The 18,827-nt window shown below is 34.1% G+C and overlaps 1 protein-coding gene across 1 annotated transcript in view; it reads right to left on the minus strand.

The window, feature by feature from the left end:
- The window catches only part of LOC140040867 (low-density lipoprotein receptor-related protein 2-like), a 121,847-nt gene that overhangs the window by 15,163 nt on the left and 87,857 nt on the right, over positions 1-18,827 (minus strand). Inside the window, exons 54-74 of the mRNA XM_072087113.1 lie at positions 18,608-18,733; positions 17,974-18,108; positions 17,302-17,433; positions 16,836-16,955; positions 16,386-16,502; positions 15,644-15,766; positions 15,217-15,342; positions 14,770-14,901; positions 14,027-14,417; positions 13,651-13,821; positions 12,745-12,965; positions 6,720-6,980; positions 6,461-6,577; positions 5,893-6,018; positions 5,178-5,297; positions 4,578-4,703; positions 3,712-3,831; positions 3,082-3,201; positions 2,376-2,492; positions 1,750-1,887; positions 382-516 (exon numbers count right to left, since the gene is read on the minus strand). Coding sequence (XP_071943214.1) covers positions 382-516; positions 1,750-1,887; positions 2,376-2,492; positions 3,082-3,201; positions 3,712-3,831; positions 4,578-4,703; positions 5,178-5,297; positions 5,893-6,018; positions 6,461-6,577; positions 6,720-6,980; positions 12,745-12,965; positions 13,651-13,821; positions 14,027-14,417; positions 14,770-14,901; positions 15,217-15,342; positions 15,644-15,766; positions 16,386-16,502; positions 16,836-16,955; positions 17,302-17,433; positions 17,974-18,108; positions 18,608-18,733 — 3,174 coding nt within the window. The remainder of the gene's footprint in view (positions 1-381; positions 517-1,749; positions 1,888-2,375; positions 2,493-3,081; positions 3,202-3,711; positions 3,832-4,577; positions 4,704-5,177; positions 5,298-5,892; positions 6,019-6,460; positions 6,578-6,719; positions 6,981-12,744; positions 12,966-13,650; positions 13,822-14,026; positions 14,418-14,769; positions 14,902-15,216; positions 15,343-15,643; positions 15,767-16,385; positions 16,503-16,835; positions 16,956-17,301; positions 17,434-17,973; positions 18,109-18,607; positions 18,734-18,827) is intronic.

The following is an 18,827-nucleotide window of genomic DNA, read 5'->3' on the forward strand; positions in this document are numbered from 1 at the left end:
ATTTTTTTTAAACAATCGCCTACATCACATTCAAATTGTGTTTATGCTCAAAAGGAAGAGAGAGTCACCCAAACCAACTGAAGTCTTTCAAGGTGTGTTTCAAAATGCAATAGTAAATCTTCTCCTCCTAATGTGGTGTGGTGGTTAAAAAAACACATTCCCATCATATATTCACAGGATTTTGTTTAGGCACACTCTTATGAGTCTAATTTTTTTGGTCTCAGCAATTTTTTGGGGTCTAGGCTTTGTATTTTGTAATTTGTACATACCAAATGGTATTCTACAGGACTCATTTACATTGATCCTTAATAATCCTGCATCCATACAGATCACAGAATAAACAAATTTATATTAGAATATCTCTCTAAAATCCCAACTTACTACATATATCATGGTCATTTTCATCACTACTATTGGGGCAATCTACAATTCCATCACATTGCTTTCTTTTTGATAGACATGCTGAACTGGATCCATCACATCTGAAAGATTCATCTTCATTGCAGTCAACATTTACTAAAAATAAAAGAATAATAAGAAATTATGGATATCAAAATGTAGAAGCAAAACTTTCTATTACAGCTTGATAGTTAAAGACCCCTTCCCTGCAATTTTGGACGTTTTTTGGAAAATAATACATATATATCACTTTAAAAACATTAAACCATGTCATTCCTTGTCTTAAATGTACGTTTTATGGTAAATTATGATAAAAAGTGAGAAACAATGCACTACCTAAGTAGCTCGCGGCGATCGACCTCTCGTGGACGGTCTTAGGCCTAGCCTAGCTAGGCTTAGTTTTGTAGGCCTAGCTGGTAAACATCGATAACGTACGAACATCGTACGCTAGCTATATACCTAGCCTGACGTTGTATAGTTGCTGCATTAATTGTCTTTCTATTTTTGCCAGACTCCGTTGATACAAATTGGGGAAAACCCGGTATTTTCGCTGAAAAGTTAGGAGTCTTCCATTTGTTTTGGCTTCACGATCGATCGAAAAGTGGGCGAATTACAGGTGAAAAACAAAAATATCAATCCGCGCGCAATGCATTTTGGGATTTATAGCGGGCCGCTATAATTATTAGAATCGATTTATTTTTCACATTTTTAACCGTTTAAAGACGAAAAAAGTTATCGCAATAGGACCATATAGTATTATTTTTACATTAAATATAGTTTGTGATCTTAAATTAGATCTAAAAAACGTAGGGAATGGGGCTTTAATAGGGTTAATCTTAGATCTTAATACACGAGCTCCTTTTTCTGAAATATCCTTATCAAACTAGAAACTGCAGAAGTGATGGTACAAGCCTAACAAGTCTATACAAATCCTGCTACGAGTTTGATTGACTTATTGATCAAAAGCAGCTCATGATAGGGGAGACTGCCTACAACCCATTGATCAAGAGCAGCTCATGATAGGGGAGGCTGCTTACAATCCATTGATCAAGAGCAGCTCATGATAGGGAAGACTGCTTACAATCCATTGATCAAAAGCAGCTCATGATAGGGGAGACTGCTTACAACCCATTGCTCAAGAGCAGCTCATGATAGGGAAGACTGCTTACAATCCATTGATCAAAAGCAGCTCATGATAGGGGAGACTGCTTACAATCCATTGATCAAGAGCAGCTCATGATAGGGAAGACTGTTAAAACCAACTGATCAAGAGCATCTCATGATAGGGAGACCCCCTTACAACCCATTGATCAAGAGCAGCTCATGATAGAGACATGTGTGTAAACTTACAGCAGGCCTCACTGGATTCATCACTGCCATCTGTACAGTCGTCCTCTCCATCACAAACCCATTCACTAAAAGTACAGAGCTTATTGGCACAGGTGAATTCTGTTGTCAGACAATAATGGCCACCTGGATACCGTGTTGCTATCATAAACAAAAATTACAATTTGTTAATATATAAAGATTATATTTTCTAATTTTAATACAAAATAAACACAAATTATAGATAATTCTAAAGAAAAATATAATAATTGTACTTACAAGAATGTAAATGAAGCAGTTATAAATAAAGATTCAAAATGTTTATATAATTAAATGATGTATGTAAAGAGTGAAACAGGGTTGAAAAATTAACTTAAATTTATTTTTAAACCTATGTTTGATATCTAAAAAAACGAAAGGTAAATTCAACAATTTTGTAACAAACCAAAAAATATGGTGTCAACTTTGACATAAAACGACAAAACTTTTTTATATAGCTACAGTTGCTATGTAATGGTGGTTACCTTGCTTATTAATTCAAGTGTCCTGAGTTAAAATGTTGCCTTTTTATGGCCCAACGGTTGTATTGGCCCTTATATAGTGTAATGTATTTGCCATTATATTTATGTTTAAAGATTTTTATAACTTACGACAATTTATTTCATCAGATATGTCTTGACAGTCAGGATCTCCATCGCACTGATAGTCTTTTGAAATACAATGTCCACTAGTACACTGAAACTGGTCAAAATTGCATGACCGATCAACTGTAGATAGAACAAACATTAACATTAGTATTATTATGATAACCACTGTCAAGAAAAATATGGATTTTTTTTGTACATTTGTCAGTTCGGTATACATTTTTTTAAATTTAATATTTATTTATACTGGGTGACCTCTTCCGTCTTTGACTGGTCTCCCAGAGAGCCTAGTTATGATCAGTGACTGTGAGTGACTGTGTGTGTACTAGCACACCAGGGTAACTTTTTACTCATCTCTAAAGATGTACTAGATTCCTTAAAGTGCACATGAGATAGATGTGTACACTGGACCTACGGTTTATAATCCTTATCCGAGAAGATTTGTTCTACCACCACCATGGAACGAGTGAGCCTCGAATCCTACGTAATTACGGTCCGACTGTCTAAACTGCTTGGCCACTCACTCGAGCAAAAAACATTCCACATCAATTTGCTTCACCATAGTTTTTGTAACTCTTCTACAGATCTTGATATATACACACTTCTTTTTGTTCTGGAATATCGTAATTACTTCGTAATTACGGTTCCACTGTCTTAACCGCTCGGCCACTCACTCGCTCTATTATTATGATATATGATTATCAATACTTACGACAAGCGTATTCATCTGAATTGTCGCCACAATCATCTTCATGATCACAGACCCATTTACTTGGAATGCATGTGCTCGTGCCAACACATGTAAATTCACTTTCAGAACATTCGCGAGGCGCTAAATAAAACAAATATTAATAATTTAGTATTTAACCTGGAAAACAAGGTAATTCCCAAATGATTTTAAAAATCATAGGATAGAGTTCTAACAAGTTTGAATCAAAGAGAGAAACATGAGCTCATTTGTCCCTTTGTGATGAGCTAGCAACATCAACGAGACAATTAAGTTAATAACCAAATTCAAATGTTAAAGGTAAATGCAATCCAATTCAATTATTTTCCCTAAAGACATATAATACAAAATACACATTTAATACAAAAATGTTGGAAAAATCGGTCAGTCTGCCGGATTGTAGAAAAGTGATCAAATCACTATGTATGTATATGTATGTACTCTCCTTCTGAAGCAGAACAATTTAAAAAACAATTTAATAATTTTAAAAAGGGGGCAGGGAATTACAAAAAAAACATAAAACCTGTGACTTGGAAAGGTAATGCAACAGGGGAATGAAATAAAAATAGAGTGGAAAGCTAATTTATTATTTCTACGAGAAACTGGACTACTTACCACAACCAACTTCATCTTCACCATTGTCACAGTCCTCCTCGCCATCACACTGCCAGCGTAGAGGTATACAAGAGGAATCACTACATTGGAACTCGCCTACACCATCACACTGTTGGTTACCTAATTTAAAATAAACAGTAATCAAACGTAAGTACAGTAAATTGATAAATGTACAGTATACTATATAGAAACACCAAATTGGCGTTCAGTTTAATTTTCAGATTTAAATCATCCCACAACGTGGCTCAACACCATCATATGTTTAAAGGTGTGGACAGTTAAAGTTTTGAAATTAGATTAATGTAGAGACGCATATGGACTAGCAAAATGGCACATTATGTGAAGTATATAGCTAACTGAAGCAATAAGAAGAAGACTGATATTTGCAGGACACTATCTTCATTAATAAAGAAGAAATTATTTTAGATGTTCAGCTGTGGCAGCCAAAACATGGGCTTGCAAAACAAGAAAGGCCAGCACTCACATACATGTATGTAATAGAGACGGATACTGGTATGCAGAGAGATGAACTGGCTGTCACAATGGCAGATAGGAAATTATGGAGGAATTTTGTAATATGTGTTTGGGTATGTTCTGGACTAAAGTAAGTAAATATAGCTACAGTAACTAGCCTAGCAAAGCTAGCAAGAATAACAAACTAAACCTGGAGTGTTTCAGCGCCTGTCTGACTAGCATTATTTTTTTCCTATGAGGTTAAGGCAGAAATCATGAATTACCTAATGCATTATTTTCTGTGATAAAGAATTGCAAGATAGCTGATCTACTTCCTAAATATACTAAACCTAAACCTCTAAATAACCTTGATTATCGAATAAAAATGTGTTAAGGTTAGGTTGTTGACTTACTACAATAATCTGGGTTTTCATCACTGTTATCTCTGCAGTTGTCATAACCATTGCAGAAAGCATATGAAGGTATGCATCGGTAGTTAGTGGTACATGGCTGCCATCCCGGTTGACAAGTTGCAGACTCTGCAAACAAGAAAATTAATCAAGAAATCCATTTTAATTATACAAAAAGATATTTTGTAGCTGATATTATTTGATATGGTTTCAACATTTAGCATTTAGATTTTTATATTAATTATTCAGTCTGAAGATCAAATTAAAACATTCAAGAATAAAAACAAAGTTATTTCTACTGTGGTATATTTCCTAATGTGTATCCTTTTTTATCTTAATCATATGGAAAATTTGTCCTCTCATAACAAGAAATAGTGTTTTCCGAAAATGTTACACTTTTCTTTTGCTGTTATACATTGATGGTTTTATTTTTTATTTTTCATTTCTCCATTGAAATACAGTCAATGATACACACAACATTATCATTTTTCTTGCCTTTGGAATAATACAAATAATACATTTTGAGATCAAATTATATTAATATAGGTTTAATATGGCCTTGGCATCTCTGTGTATTATTTTAAAATGAATTGTCACACTTACGACAAGTACTGTGCGGTTCATCACTTCGGTCGCCACAATCATCATCAAGATCACAAACCCAAGAGTCAGGAATGCAGAAGCCATTATCACATGTAAAATATCCATCTTGACATTCTCGACCTAACAGACATTTTTTTTATTAATAAAAATAATAATTATATTGACAATACCAAAGATGAGGAAAGCTGTGAGAGTGAAAATGTTTCCACTAACTGAGATTTAAACAATTTTAGTTTATACCACATACATAGATTCCAGTGGTCGTATTCACCATTCAAGCTTAGGTTAAAAGAAACACTAATTTAAAAAAATCTCCTATCTAAATCAATACAATTTAAGGGAAATGCTTAAATATTTATTGAGTTAAGTGAAATACTTAATATTTAGGGTAAATATATCACTTAAGTGTGATTGGTGAATATCCGACCACTGATTGTTCAAAAAGCATATTTATCTCCAGTAAAAAATTCCCTATTTTCTAGGCATATAAAAGAATTAACTGGTTACACTATGGACGAAAACAGTACTGCTTACAATTATACTGTGTATGACAGAAAAAAATTAGGGGGTGAGATTTATAATTGATTGCATGGATAGATTTACCTAAATCTTGTAACTAAATGCCGCATAAATTAGGGTGTAGAAGTATATCCAAGTATGGGATATAGTGGAATTTTTCACAATACATTACATTAACAACAAATTAACAACTCACCCATACAAACTGAAGAAGCCTCATCTGATCCATCGGTACAATCATTAGTCTGATCACAAACATTCCTCTGTTCAATGCAATTACCTGTGCTACATCTGAACTCCCACGGACTACATTCAGATGCATCTACAAATATAAACAATGACATTTAAACTAGATGAAGATGTTTTAATGTATGGAAGCTCTGATGAGCCGGATGGACATAAATAGAAGACAAAAAAGGGGTACTGTGGATATATTTCTTGATATTTTTTTGCATGTAATGCCAAACAGTGACAAATACAAAAATGGGGCTGATCTTAATCGAAAGTCCTATCTTTTGTATTATAATTTCCAAAGTTTAGGGGGGGGGGGGGGGCAGGCTAGCTTGGTATGCCTATGCCAAAAAATCCCTAAAAGAGTGTTTATTGACTAGAACCTTATCAGGATGATCAGTTTAGCTTTATAATATTCCGCTGCATCTTTTTATTAGTTATCTTTAAGAAATTTTATGAGCTGTTTTTGTGTGCAAAGCGCTTAGAAACCTTGTATTATGCACTATAAAAGACAACCATTAGTATTATCTTACCACAGCCAGTTTCATCGCTACCGTCTGTACAGTCATCCTCTCCATCACAAACATACGTGGGATAAGTGCATTCTTTATTGGTGCAGGTGTACAGACCAGGAGAGCAGGAAGGCGGTGCTGAAAACAAAAAGAAAAACTTGAATATTAAAACTAATCACTGGCTATAACCCAGGGGCCTCTGAGTGTCCCTAGCACAAGTTTAAAAAAAAATAATAATAATAATCAATTTGTCAACTGATCTAGTGAGTTAAAAACTTACGACATGTGGACGGCTCGTCTGATCCGTCATTGCAGTCTCGCTCACCATCGCACTTCCAGTAGCTGGGTATACATTTTGTGGCATCATTGCAATGGAATTGTTGGTTTGTACAATTTTCAAGACAGGTTTTTCCATCATCTTTCAGTACAAAGTTATCTGGACAAGCACATGTGAAACTCGTAGCTCCATTAATGCCATCAGCAGAAATCAAACACAGATGAGTGCATCCACCATTATTATTACCACAGGGATTAATTATACCTACAAATAAAATTACGGTTAGCAGAGACATTGGGTGAGTGAGCACGTACAACTTTTTTGCTCTCGATTTTCACCTTTCAAAGAGACATTTATCTTTGTTTTTTCCCGATTGTATCATTATCATCGTAAATAGAATCTAGGACTTATCATGTAAACTTTTAAAGATGATGGTCAATGCTCTGTCGGTGTAAATAAGCAGTGAGTATTTTACCCCCATGATACCGCATCTATTGCCATTGGCTCGCCGTTGAAAGCGCTGCAAGGTTAACTATTACTGTGCTAGCCATATGCAAATTAAAATCCTTCAATAAGGTTTCCAAACATCTGCGTCACTTATGCAAATTAGTAAATTTGTTCGAAATTACCAGCTGTGATTGTGACCTGATATGTAAAACAGTGGTGGTACTGTAAAAAAGCAAGTGTAATCATGGCCCCGAAGTTAGATGTTGATAAGCTGAAGAAAGACTTGCTTCAGGAGCTGACTACTTCTATTACTGAGACATTAAACAAAGCATTTGATAAACTGCAGGAGCAAATCAGTAATATTGAAACCAGATTGGACTATTTAGAACAATATTCACGTCGTAATAACCTTAGATTCTACGGTTTACAGGACTCGACAAAGTCAACTGATGATTTGGTGGCGGAGGTTATTCGCGACAAAATGGGTATCACTTTCAAGTCCGACGATATTGAAGTATCTCATCGAATCGGTCCTATTACTGAAAAGCCTAGGCCAATAATTGTTCGGTTCAATTCAATCAGGACCCGTAACAATGTGTTTGCAGCCAAATCCAAACTGAAGGGTATGCCGGTTTATATCTCGGAAGACCTAACAAAAGCAAATTTCAATCTCTTTTGGAAGGTAAGACACCATGATGGAGTTCAACGTGCCTGGACTAACAGATGCAAGATATGGGCCCTGTGTAAAGGTGAAGAAAAACCCAAGCATATCAAGAATGAAAATGATTTTGAACGACTGATTGCTGAACATTAAGAACGTTTAGACTGTGCGGTGTCATTAACAGTACGTTTCTTACCGACGGAATTTGACCATTATTTGTTGATTTTAGATAGCAAAAACGTGTTCTCTTGTTTTTATTTCAATGTTTACTATGTTCGTTTGGCTAAGTGTTCTCATATGTGCTAGCGTTTTTAAAGTGAGTACTTTACTTATTTTTTTTACTGATAATGGATAATTTATTTATCATAAATTTGGGGCGTAATAATGTTCTAATGTGCATGCTTTTAATGTGCGGCGATATACATCCAAATCCTGGTCCGGAACAGTTTACAGTTTGCCATATTAACATACGTAGTCTAATCGTTCCAGGTAAACTAGCTGAAATTCAACACCTAGCAAATTTAAATAACTATGATATTATTGCTTTAACAGAAACATGGCTAGATCAAACTATCTTGAACCATGACATTTTACTAGACGGTTATCAAGAACCTATTAGAAATGATAGAAACCGCCATGGCGGCGGATGTGCTTTTTACATATCTAATTCTATACACTTAGTTAATTCCCATATTTGTAATGATCTCTTGTCAGATGTGATAAGGTGTGAAATACAAGTTTCAAACTGGACGATTTTGACTTATGTATGTTATAGGCCACCACAAAGTGATGTTCAATCTGATCAGGATCTACTTGACTATTTTCAAAACAGTACTAATAACTTTGTTTTGTCTCGACACAGCTTAACTTTAATGATGGGCGATATGAATGCTCAAAATAACAACTGGTACAATGATGGAAACACAAATAGATTTGGAAAATCATTTTACGAATTTTTACAACAAAACGGTTTAACTCAACACATCAATATGCCAACACGTTGTATAAAAGACCAACGGTCTTGTATTGACCATATAGTTACTAGTCAAAATGTATATATTAATGATTTTGGTGCATTGTGCCCACTTTTAAATTGTGATCACAGTCCAGTATATGCAAATATTGATATTCGTATCACACGGGACAAGCCATACAATCGTAAAATATATCTTTTTGAAAAAACTGATTTTAATTTATATCGTAATGCTCTTAATTCTGTAAATTGGGAAAAAGTTTATTCATCTTCAAAGGTTGAAGATGTTTGTCATAATTGGATTGACTTATTTAATAATTGTGTTGATAACTATATTATATCTAAAATTATAACTGTGCGTCCTAATGACAAGCCTTGGATTAATGCGCATATTAGAACTCTTATTCGCAAAAGAAATCGCGCCCATTCCACTCGAAATAACTCAAATTCGCATATGCAACGTTTTAAGAAAATTCGCGCAAAAGTTGTTAAAGCAATAAGAAAAGCTAAACAAACTTTTTTGGATAAACAATTTGATTTATTAATGAATAAAAACTGTGATTCAAAAACTTGGTGGTCTACCATAAATTCAGTTTGTAATTCCAAACAATATTATAAGATTCCTCCAATCAAATTAAACGATGATGTCCTAACTTTAAATAGTGAGAAAGTTAAAGCGTTTAACAATTATTTTAAATCTCAATCGTTTATTCCTAATCATGATGATTTTCCTTCGGACTTCACATAGGGCCTGTTCGTAGGGGTTGAAAATACCAGCTTATTCCCGATTTCCGTTCGCGTGGCCCAATTAACTTTTGCCTCAGGCTACAAAAAATTCGAGGTAAAATGTTCACCAAATTTGCAGGTTATTTCAGCGATAATCCAATTATACTCGGCCTTCGAGGATAATAAATCTCCGATAGAGGCAATGTGTCAAATTTTGACAAACGTTCGCTGCCTAGGCCCGTCATTTCTCCTACGAAGCTCTTCCATACACGCTTCGAGAGCGATCGTCAGCTGGTGCTGTCCTTGTTGGTGTAGACCGTTTAGGAATACACCCCGTTTAGTAGTAGGCCTAGCTGGTCGGTGGTGTTTCCGTCGTGTAACATTGGGCTCAAATTCTTCGTCAATGAGTAAAATAATGGTCGTCAGGAGAAGGCATATTTCGGCAGGATTATCGGCGTTAAGAGGCATAAGGTTTGTCGCAAGGATAAGCAGTGTAAAAGGTAGCAAGTAATTGTTATTGTAAAGAAAGATCGCGAGTAAAAAATATACAACACGAAACTAGCGTGCAAAAATGGGGTCGTAGGTTGTAAAGACAACTGACCTTAAAACGTAATTTCCGGTTTGTGATTCGTCGATTAAGCATTTAAGCGGTTAAATATTTCAAGTACGAACAACGCTCAATTTATAACCCGAGGCATGGGTGAAATTAAGCGCTTATTTTAACCACCGTACGAACACGACCATATAGAACTGCATCGAGACTCTCAACTCTCAAATTATCTGTTGATGAGATCATGAAATTATTAACTATGCTGGATAAAAACAAGGCGATGGGACCTGATGAAATTCACAGTATCATACTAATAGAATCTGCTGAAATTATTGCACCCCATTTGACAAAGCTTTATAACTTCTGCATAAGCCAAGGATATTTTCCTGTGGAATGGAAAAAATCAAATGTCATTCCTCTGCATAAAAAAGGCAATAAATCCCTTATTGAGAACTACCGCCCTATATCCATACTTTCCAACTTTGCAAAAATTTTTGAGCGTGCAGTTTTTGATATAGTATATAAATACTTTGTGGATAATAAACTTCTTACTCAATTCCAATCTGGTTTTACACCAGGTGACTCGACAACGTATCAACTTCTTTATCTTATAGATACATTTAATAGAGCTTTAGATTTAAGGAAAGAAGTAATCTCGGTATTTTTGGATATTTCCAAAGCCTTCGATAAAGTTTGGCATAATGGGATTATATACAAATTAAATCAATATGGAATTAATGGCACTCTTCTAAAATGGTTCCAAAGTTACTTAAACTCACGTGAGCAACGTGTTATTATTGAAGGAACTACCAGTCCTTGGGTGACCATTACAGCAGGAGTACCCCAAGGATCTGTTTTGGGTCCATTTTTATTTATTGTATTCATAAATGATATGGTTGATAATATCAAATCTAATATTAGTTTATATGCAGATGATACTTCGTTATATGATATTTGTACAGATCGTAATATTTCAGAACAAAAATTAAATGGTGATCTTAATGTCATTTATAATTGGGCAAAAAATGGAAAGTAACATTCAATGCTAACAAAACGAAAGCTATACTGTTTACACGTAAACATTTAGATAACTATGTTAGTTTAAATTTCAATAATGTAAATCTACAATTTGTAAATGATCATAGGCATCTTGGTGTAATGCTTAATGCAAAACTCAAGTGGGATTCCCATATCCAATCTGTAATTAACAAAGCGTCTTTATCTTTAAATATGCTACGTCGTGTCAAACATATTCTACCTCGACAGGCTCTCTGTCACATTTACATATCACACGTTAGACCATTAATGGAATATGCAGCTCCTGTTTGGTGTAATATTCCAGTTAAATTAAGTGATGAACTAGAAAATATCCAGATTTCTGCAGGTAGAATATGTACTGGTGCGTGGAAACATACAAGTCATAATGCATTAAGACAAGAATTAGGCTGGTTATCATTGGAAAAACGTAGACAATTTCTTAACCTAATACTGTTTTTTAAAATTATTCATAAGTTAACACCAGTGTATCTTTACTCCTTATTTAATTTTTCTGACAATATTGAAGTTTATAACTTGCGTAACATCCGAAATATAATAATTCCATTTTGTAAGACCACATCATATCGTTTATCTTTTGTCCCATCTATTATAACACATTGGAATGAGTTAAATAATGAAATAAAAAATTCCTCATTTCTTGTTGAGTTTAAAAAATTGCTACTGAAATCCAATTTGTTTGAAACAAAAAAACGTTCTTATTATGATACAGGTGATAAGAAGATTAACCAAATTCACACTAGAATCCGACTTGGTTTCAGCTGTCTCAATTCGCATTTATTCTTACATGGACTTCGGGACAATCCAAATTGTACTTGTGGCTTTAATGTTGAGAATCCGCTTCATTTCTTATGTTACTGCCCTAATTATAATACACAAAGAGATATTCTACTTGTAAGCGCTAACTCAATTATTGAGGATATCTTAGCCAAGGATTTTTCTTTAACATTTAATTTTACATTTTTAAGTGAAATTTTTATTTTTGGTTCCGATCTTCTTTCGAATTGTGAAAATGCTTTATTATTTTATTATGTACAACAATTTCTTGTTAATTCTGGAAGATTTAATTGATGTTTCTGTTAGTTATTTTAAAATGTTGTATTTGTTAATCTGAGGCGCCTTGAAGCTAAGATGGTTCCATCTTGTAAGGCGCCTCTGTGTAATATACTGAATAAAAAAAAAAAAAAATAAATAAAATTACAATTACACAAATAAGTTTAACAATAGAGAAAAAACAACCTGCATGAAAAGTTTGGGGATAGGGGGGCTTATACCAGAGTTAGTTATTGTTACTGGTTCTGTGAACAGGTGTGGTCAAACGTAGGTCACTTTATAATTGAAACATTTTACCAGAGTTAGTACAGTACTATATTCTTTATTTTGTAAAATGGTCATCATAAGATATACTGTAATAACAATAGGGGTGAGGTACTGTATAACTTTCTTTGGTACTGTAAATATAATTATTTTGTTTTTAAAATGTCGAACTAAATACAGTATTGCTACATACATTATTATTCATCAACAACCGATTTGATTATAACATTTTCCCTCACTCACCCATTTTTTTTTATTGAATTTTTGATATAATAAATATTTATTTAAAGCGACTTACTTGGGTCTTGTCTTAACTCATGAACAATGTGGATGTCCATTGGACGATGTATGGTACCTCCGACCTGAGTGTAGTTTCCGCCAAGCAGTTTATCAACTTTGTTAATAGTTTTTGTGTTCCAATCGGTCCAATAAAGTGTTTCTTCAAAAACAGTTATGGCAAATGGATGACTTACGAACGTTGACAGCAATCTAATGTCAGTTCCATCCATGTTTGAGTACCTGCAAGAATTATTTTTTAATAAAAAATTTAATAATTATGATAACTTGTTTTAAAGATTTGCATTGAGCGGAATACATGATCCACTATTTCATACGAATACGAATACGAATAGAACTTTATTGCAATCAATCGAAAGATTGAAGTTTAACAAAAGCATTTCACTCAAAAAAATAAAATGCAATACAAAAATATAAAAAACATTTAGAAAGGTAGAACATACAATCAAAATATTAAAACAAAATTACAATTAAATATCACTTATTATAAAAACAATAAATATATATTCAAAATGTTAAACAACAAGTTTAACTGAAAACATCAGAATATCGATATAGTTTCGATCTGTTTCATTATGGTTTTTTTTTTTATTTAAAAAAAGTTAATACATTTCTAACAACAAGCTCCATTAATGAATGGATAAACAATATCATATCTACAAACTACGTCTCACTTGAGGCTTAAATTAAAGAGTGGATTAGTTTAACAGTCAGGAGTAATACAACACTGACACTAGGTCAGGATTGAACCCCGGACTTTGGGATTGGAATACACACACAGTACCACATTTCAAAACACACAGCAAACTTCATGAGCAATAAGATGAGAACTTAATATATAGACAAATCTTGTATTAAGCTTAAAGGACTAATTTGCATTTTAAAACTGTCAAAACTAGTGACCTACCCAATGTGGTTAAGATGGGCATCGACCCAGTAGAGCTTATTTGTTGTGTAGCAGATGGTGAGACCATTAGGCCATACAAGCTTGTCAGAGTGGATTTCAGTTGCGTTGCTACCATCCATACCTATTTTACCAATGTAACTGCTCAATCCCCAATCTGTCCAGTAAACGTGTCTGAAATACAATAATATACAAATAATTGAGTTGACTAGCGAGAATGAATAGAAAAGACCAATTTTTTAACAAAATAAAACATTCTTATCATTCAAATTAAACACAAAGTTATGTTTTGTATTAGATCTTGGTAAAGTTCTATGTGGGGTAAAGCGTGAGGCATATCTATTTATATCCCTGGACAGAATAGCTAAATGAATCTTACCCATTCTTTGGATCAACAACAACAGCTCTGGGTGAAAAGAGGCCTTCTCGTCGTAGCGTTTTCCTTATCGAACCATCCAATTCTGCAACCTCTAGTACGTCTTGAGCTTGATCTACCCAGTAAACTTTCCTTCCAACCCAGTCAATTGCTAAGCCTTCTACGTTACCTACGTATTGATCCAAAATAGTATCAATTTCACCGCTACCATCCATATTCATACGATACATCTTATCTGCTGAAACGTCGGCAAAGTAAATCCTGCCCTCTGTCAAATCGTAATCTAAGGCCACTAAATTTTCAAAGCCATCTCTTACAAGACTTTCCACATGTGCATCGACTGTGATGTTACGGATATAGTAACGGTTGCTAAACAATAAGTATGGGTCACCACCTGAAATTGAAATATGATACATGCACTAATAAAACATTGTTCAGTTCAGTATACCTGAATGTAAATTCAGTTTACCTGTATGTAAATTAAGTTTACCTGTATGTAAATTCAGTTTACTCATATGTAAATTAGTTTACCTGTATGTAAATTAGTTTACCTGTATGTAAATTATTTAACTGTATGTAAATTAAGTTTACCTGTATGTAAATTCAGTTTACCTGTATGTAAATTCAATTTACCTGTATGTAAATTATTTAACTGTATGTAAATTCAGTTTACCTGTATGTAAATTCAGTTTACCTGTACGTAAATTTAGTTTACCTAGTTGTTCAATACTACAACAAACACTTACCAGTTATGTGTTTACATTTGGCACCATTATCTTCAGATGCATATCCATCGACACATCCGCAAATGTAACTTCCTATAGCATTGGTACACTCCTGACTACAAACCCATGGAGTCTCAACACATTCATTAATATCTGTAAATAAACAAGTCACGGTCACTAGATATTTAAACATATGTATGTCAAATTAGTTATTTCTATATATATTTATATAAGTCTATTACCTATGAGAATTTTCAATACAATTGTCAATATTTTCATGTTCAATTAATTAAAAAGGAAATGTATATGCAAGCACATTACATTAAATTACTTACCACATATTAAGAGGACACTTTGTGAGGTCCTGAAGTTATCGCACTAATAGAGATTCTACTTTAATTATTTTAAAGGAGGAGAGAGGGTGAGGGGGTCAACATCAATGCTATGTACATATGCTGAATTACTTACCATCGCAAGCCTTCCCATCAGCTGCAAGTCTGTACCCGTCTCTGCAAACACACATGTAACTTGTTGGTAGATCAACGCAGTCCTGTGCACACTGACTGGCTAATGGATTATCACACTCATTGATATCTGTAAAATAATATTGTAATTATTATATTATGTGCTTTATTTTTTTCAACCTTTCTCAAATGTTGTTTCCTCAAATGGCCAAAGCCAGCATGAGGCAGACGAGGCTTCCTTTTAAATACAATTCACTTTTTGATGTTTCTGATATTGATAATTTTTGTAACAATTTTATTATATGATTAGTTTTTTGTAAGGTTTTGGCTTTGAATCGTAAGTCAGATATCAAATTATTGATCATATTACAATCAAGCTCTCTATAAGCATTTTTCTGTCCTGATTTCATAAAAGATAATTATTTACTCACCACAATGTGCTTCATCAGATTGGTCAGGACAATCGTAAAGCCTGTTGCAAACTAATGCATCATTGATACAGGTCAGATCAGTGCATAAGAACTGTCCAGACAGACAACTTGGTGCATCAGTAGCTGAGGGTAACAATAATGATTGCAGATTTTTTCACTTAAAGTTAGCATTATTACATGTAGAATGCTTATTATAGTGGGTGCCATATTTATAGTAGTGTGGGTGGCCGGCAACAATGAGAATCTTAAATGAATATTGGCCGCCATCATTTAGCTTTTTCAAATCAACTTGATTCAATGGGTAAATTATAAGGACTTCATATCATGTTAAGTTGCAGGTAAACCTGGATCCGTGTGCTTATTTTCCAAATGGTCACCAGATAGGTAAGGCATTTTCTCCATTTTTCATGATGGGCTAGAGTATCTAAGCTATGATTTTAATGTGTGTTTATTATTTCTAAAGCACTGTCTACACTATCAAACTAGTTTGAAGTGTGATGTGTCCAAATACGGTAGTGATGTGCCCAATTATGGTAGTGATGTACAAAAATATGGTAGTGATATGCCCAATTGGCACACACATTTTTGTCACATAAAGTTTGATAGTGTGGACAGAGCTTTAGCCATCATTTGTCAATATTTTGTAAAAGTGGGGCGGGGCACATGGAACGTAGCCTTAGTCCCCACCCCTCCCCCTGGATCTTCCCCTGTCTTTTTAATATAGCAAATATTGGTTCCTTACTACAATCAGATTCATCACTTCCATCTCTACAGTCATCATATTCATCACACTTCCAAATTTGAGTAATGCAGCGACCATTATTACACGTAAACTCACTACTTCCACATGTTCCATAATCTAGGTAGTAAAAATAATTATTTGTTATTTATAAATTCGCAATTTAATTTAATATTTAATAATAAAATTATTAATAAAATAATTACTAAAACTATCAATATACTGGTCTAGAAGAAAATAAATTCTTTTTATACAAATAAAAAACAAAATTGATTGTTCCTATCATTGATCAAGTGTTTCTCTCGTCCAGTGTCCACCTTAATCAGAGGAGAGGCGTAAGACAATACAGTATATCAAAATGGGACCCCAGCTCCATATATATACAGCATATATACAAATATCTCCAAAAATTTAGGCTATATTTAATATAGTTACATAAGAAAAATTACATACCACAACTAGCTGATTCATCTGATTCGTCTCCACAGTCATTGTCATGATCACACTGCCAAATATTTGGTATGCAAAGTCCATTGTCACATGCAAATTCTCCTACATTGCAAGTTCCTCTCTCTACAAGCATATAACAATACAACATGAAAACATTAGCTTATTCTGTGGTGTAACACAGGGGGAAAGACCCCTGTTTTAGCACTCTTAAGTGGCCATCCAATGCTAGGTAATTGCACTGGGCTAGTCATGCTCTGGGGATTTTAAGATCTTCGGCCCCCCGAGTTTAGCCAGTGAGCGCTAATAGCTATTACGCTACTGGGCTCACTTGCCAATGAAAGTTTGGTTCCTACTACTTACAATGCAAGAACATAATCATATCGCACATGGGTTAAAGAGTAAACAAGATGTAGTTACTAAAGTAACTGCAGTAGAATAATTTTGACATAGTCCCTTCAGTAAAACCTACCACAGGTATGCTCATCTTCAGCATCTTCGCAATCACTTTGACCATCACACACCCAACGATCAGGGATGCAACGACTGAAGCCTGGCTTAGGTGTTGTACAGGTGAAGTAGCCTGCAGAACAGGAAACTGGGGCTAAAAATAAAACAAAATCACAACATTAAACATGTTTCTTAAAATTTAAAGATATTAAAATTGAAAATTTACAAAAGGTAAACTATAAAAGTAAAAATCAAAATCAAAACATTTAGCATTTATCCACATTTTTTTTACAAAACAGATGGTAAAGGTATATACTGTAATAGAAACAAATTTAGATAAGAAACATAATAAAAGATAAGAGTTCACAAACTGATTTTAAAAATTACATTATAAACATTTTTATGTGATTTACTGTATTTAAAAACAAATTTAGATATGGTATTGGTATAGATAACAAAAGACTAAAGAATTCGCAAGGTCAATTATAAATCTAGATTACACGATATTGTATGTACACTATTAAATAGTAATATACTAAAAAAGTTCTCTAGTTGAGAGAGACAAAGTACCACAAATAAACATCCAAAGAGATGGCCACTGTCAAAAATTCATCATAGTACTATACACTGGGCCCTCTGAGAGAACTGAAGAGGCTACCCAGTATAAAGAATAAATAATAATAATAATACTTACAGCAATCGCCAGCAGTGTCATCTTCATCAGAACCATCTCCACAATCATCTTCTGCATCGCACACCCAACTTAATGGGATACAACGATTATTCTGGCAAGTGTAATACCCCGTATGACAAGTAAAGTCAGGTGAATCTATAGCAATAAATATCAATATTTTAAATTAAATAGTCATTTTACTATATTTGGACTGACAAAACAATTCACAAGGCAAATGGCGGCAAATGAACAGTGGTCATTCCTTCTAGGTGATAAAGTACCAGGTAAAACCGGTATTTTATTACAAAGTTTTGTTTAAAGATTCCCATGGCAAATAAACACAATAGTGTATCGCAAACCTAACTTTAGGGCCTGTTTAGACCAGAGTTATGCTTTTGTATCAAACGTGGCATTGTACAGTACAACTCCGGTCTAAATCAGTAAAAGATTAGTGGAAGCCACCTCTTAATACGACACTGATCTTTCATGATCAAAATGGCAAAAAATGAGCTAACAAACAAGGGTTTATCATTCCTTCTGGGAATTCCTCACAGTAATGTAAAACAGGCATTTGTTATTCTATAGAAATATAGTGATGCGGGTATAAGCCCCTAACCCCCCCCGGGATATAATAACAGCAAAAATGAAATCGTACCACAAATATCAGCTGGTTCATCACTACTATCTTCACAGTCAACCTCACCATCACAGTACCAGCTACCTGGGTAGCATCTCTGTGAATCATCACAGCGGCGGTATGTTTCAGCACATTCATTTGAACCTAAAAAGAAACGTTAAGAAGTTATGACATTGTGTACTTAGTATGTGACATACAGGCAAATTGTCTTTTGAAAGTTGTGTGTTGCAAATTACAC

This window comes from Antedon mediterranea, chromosome 2 (assembly GCF_964355755.1).
Source record: "Antedon mediterranea chromosome 2, ecAntMedi1.1, whole genome shotgun sequence".
Taxonomy (NCBI): Eukaryota; Metazoa; Echinodermata; class Crinoidea; order Comatulida; family Antedonidae; genus Antedon; species Antedon mediterranea.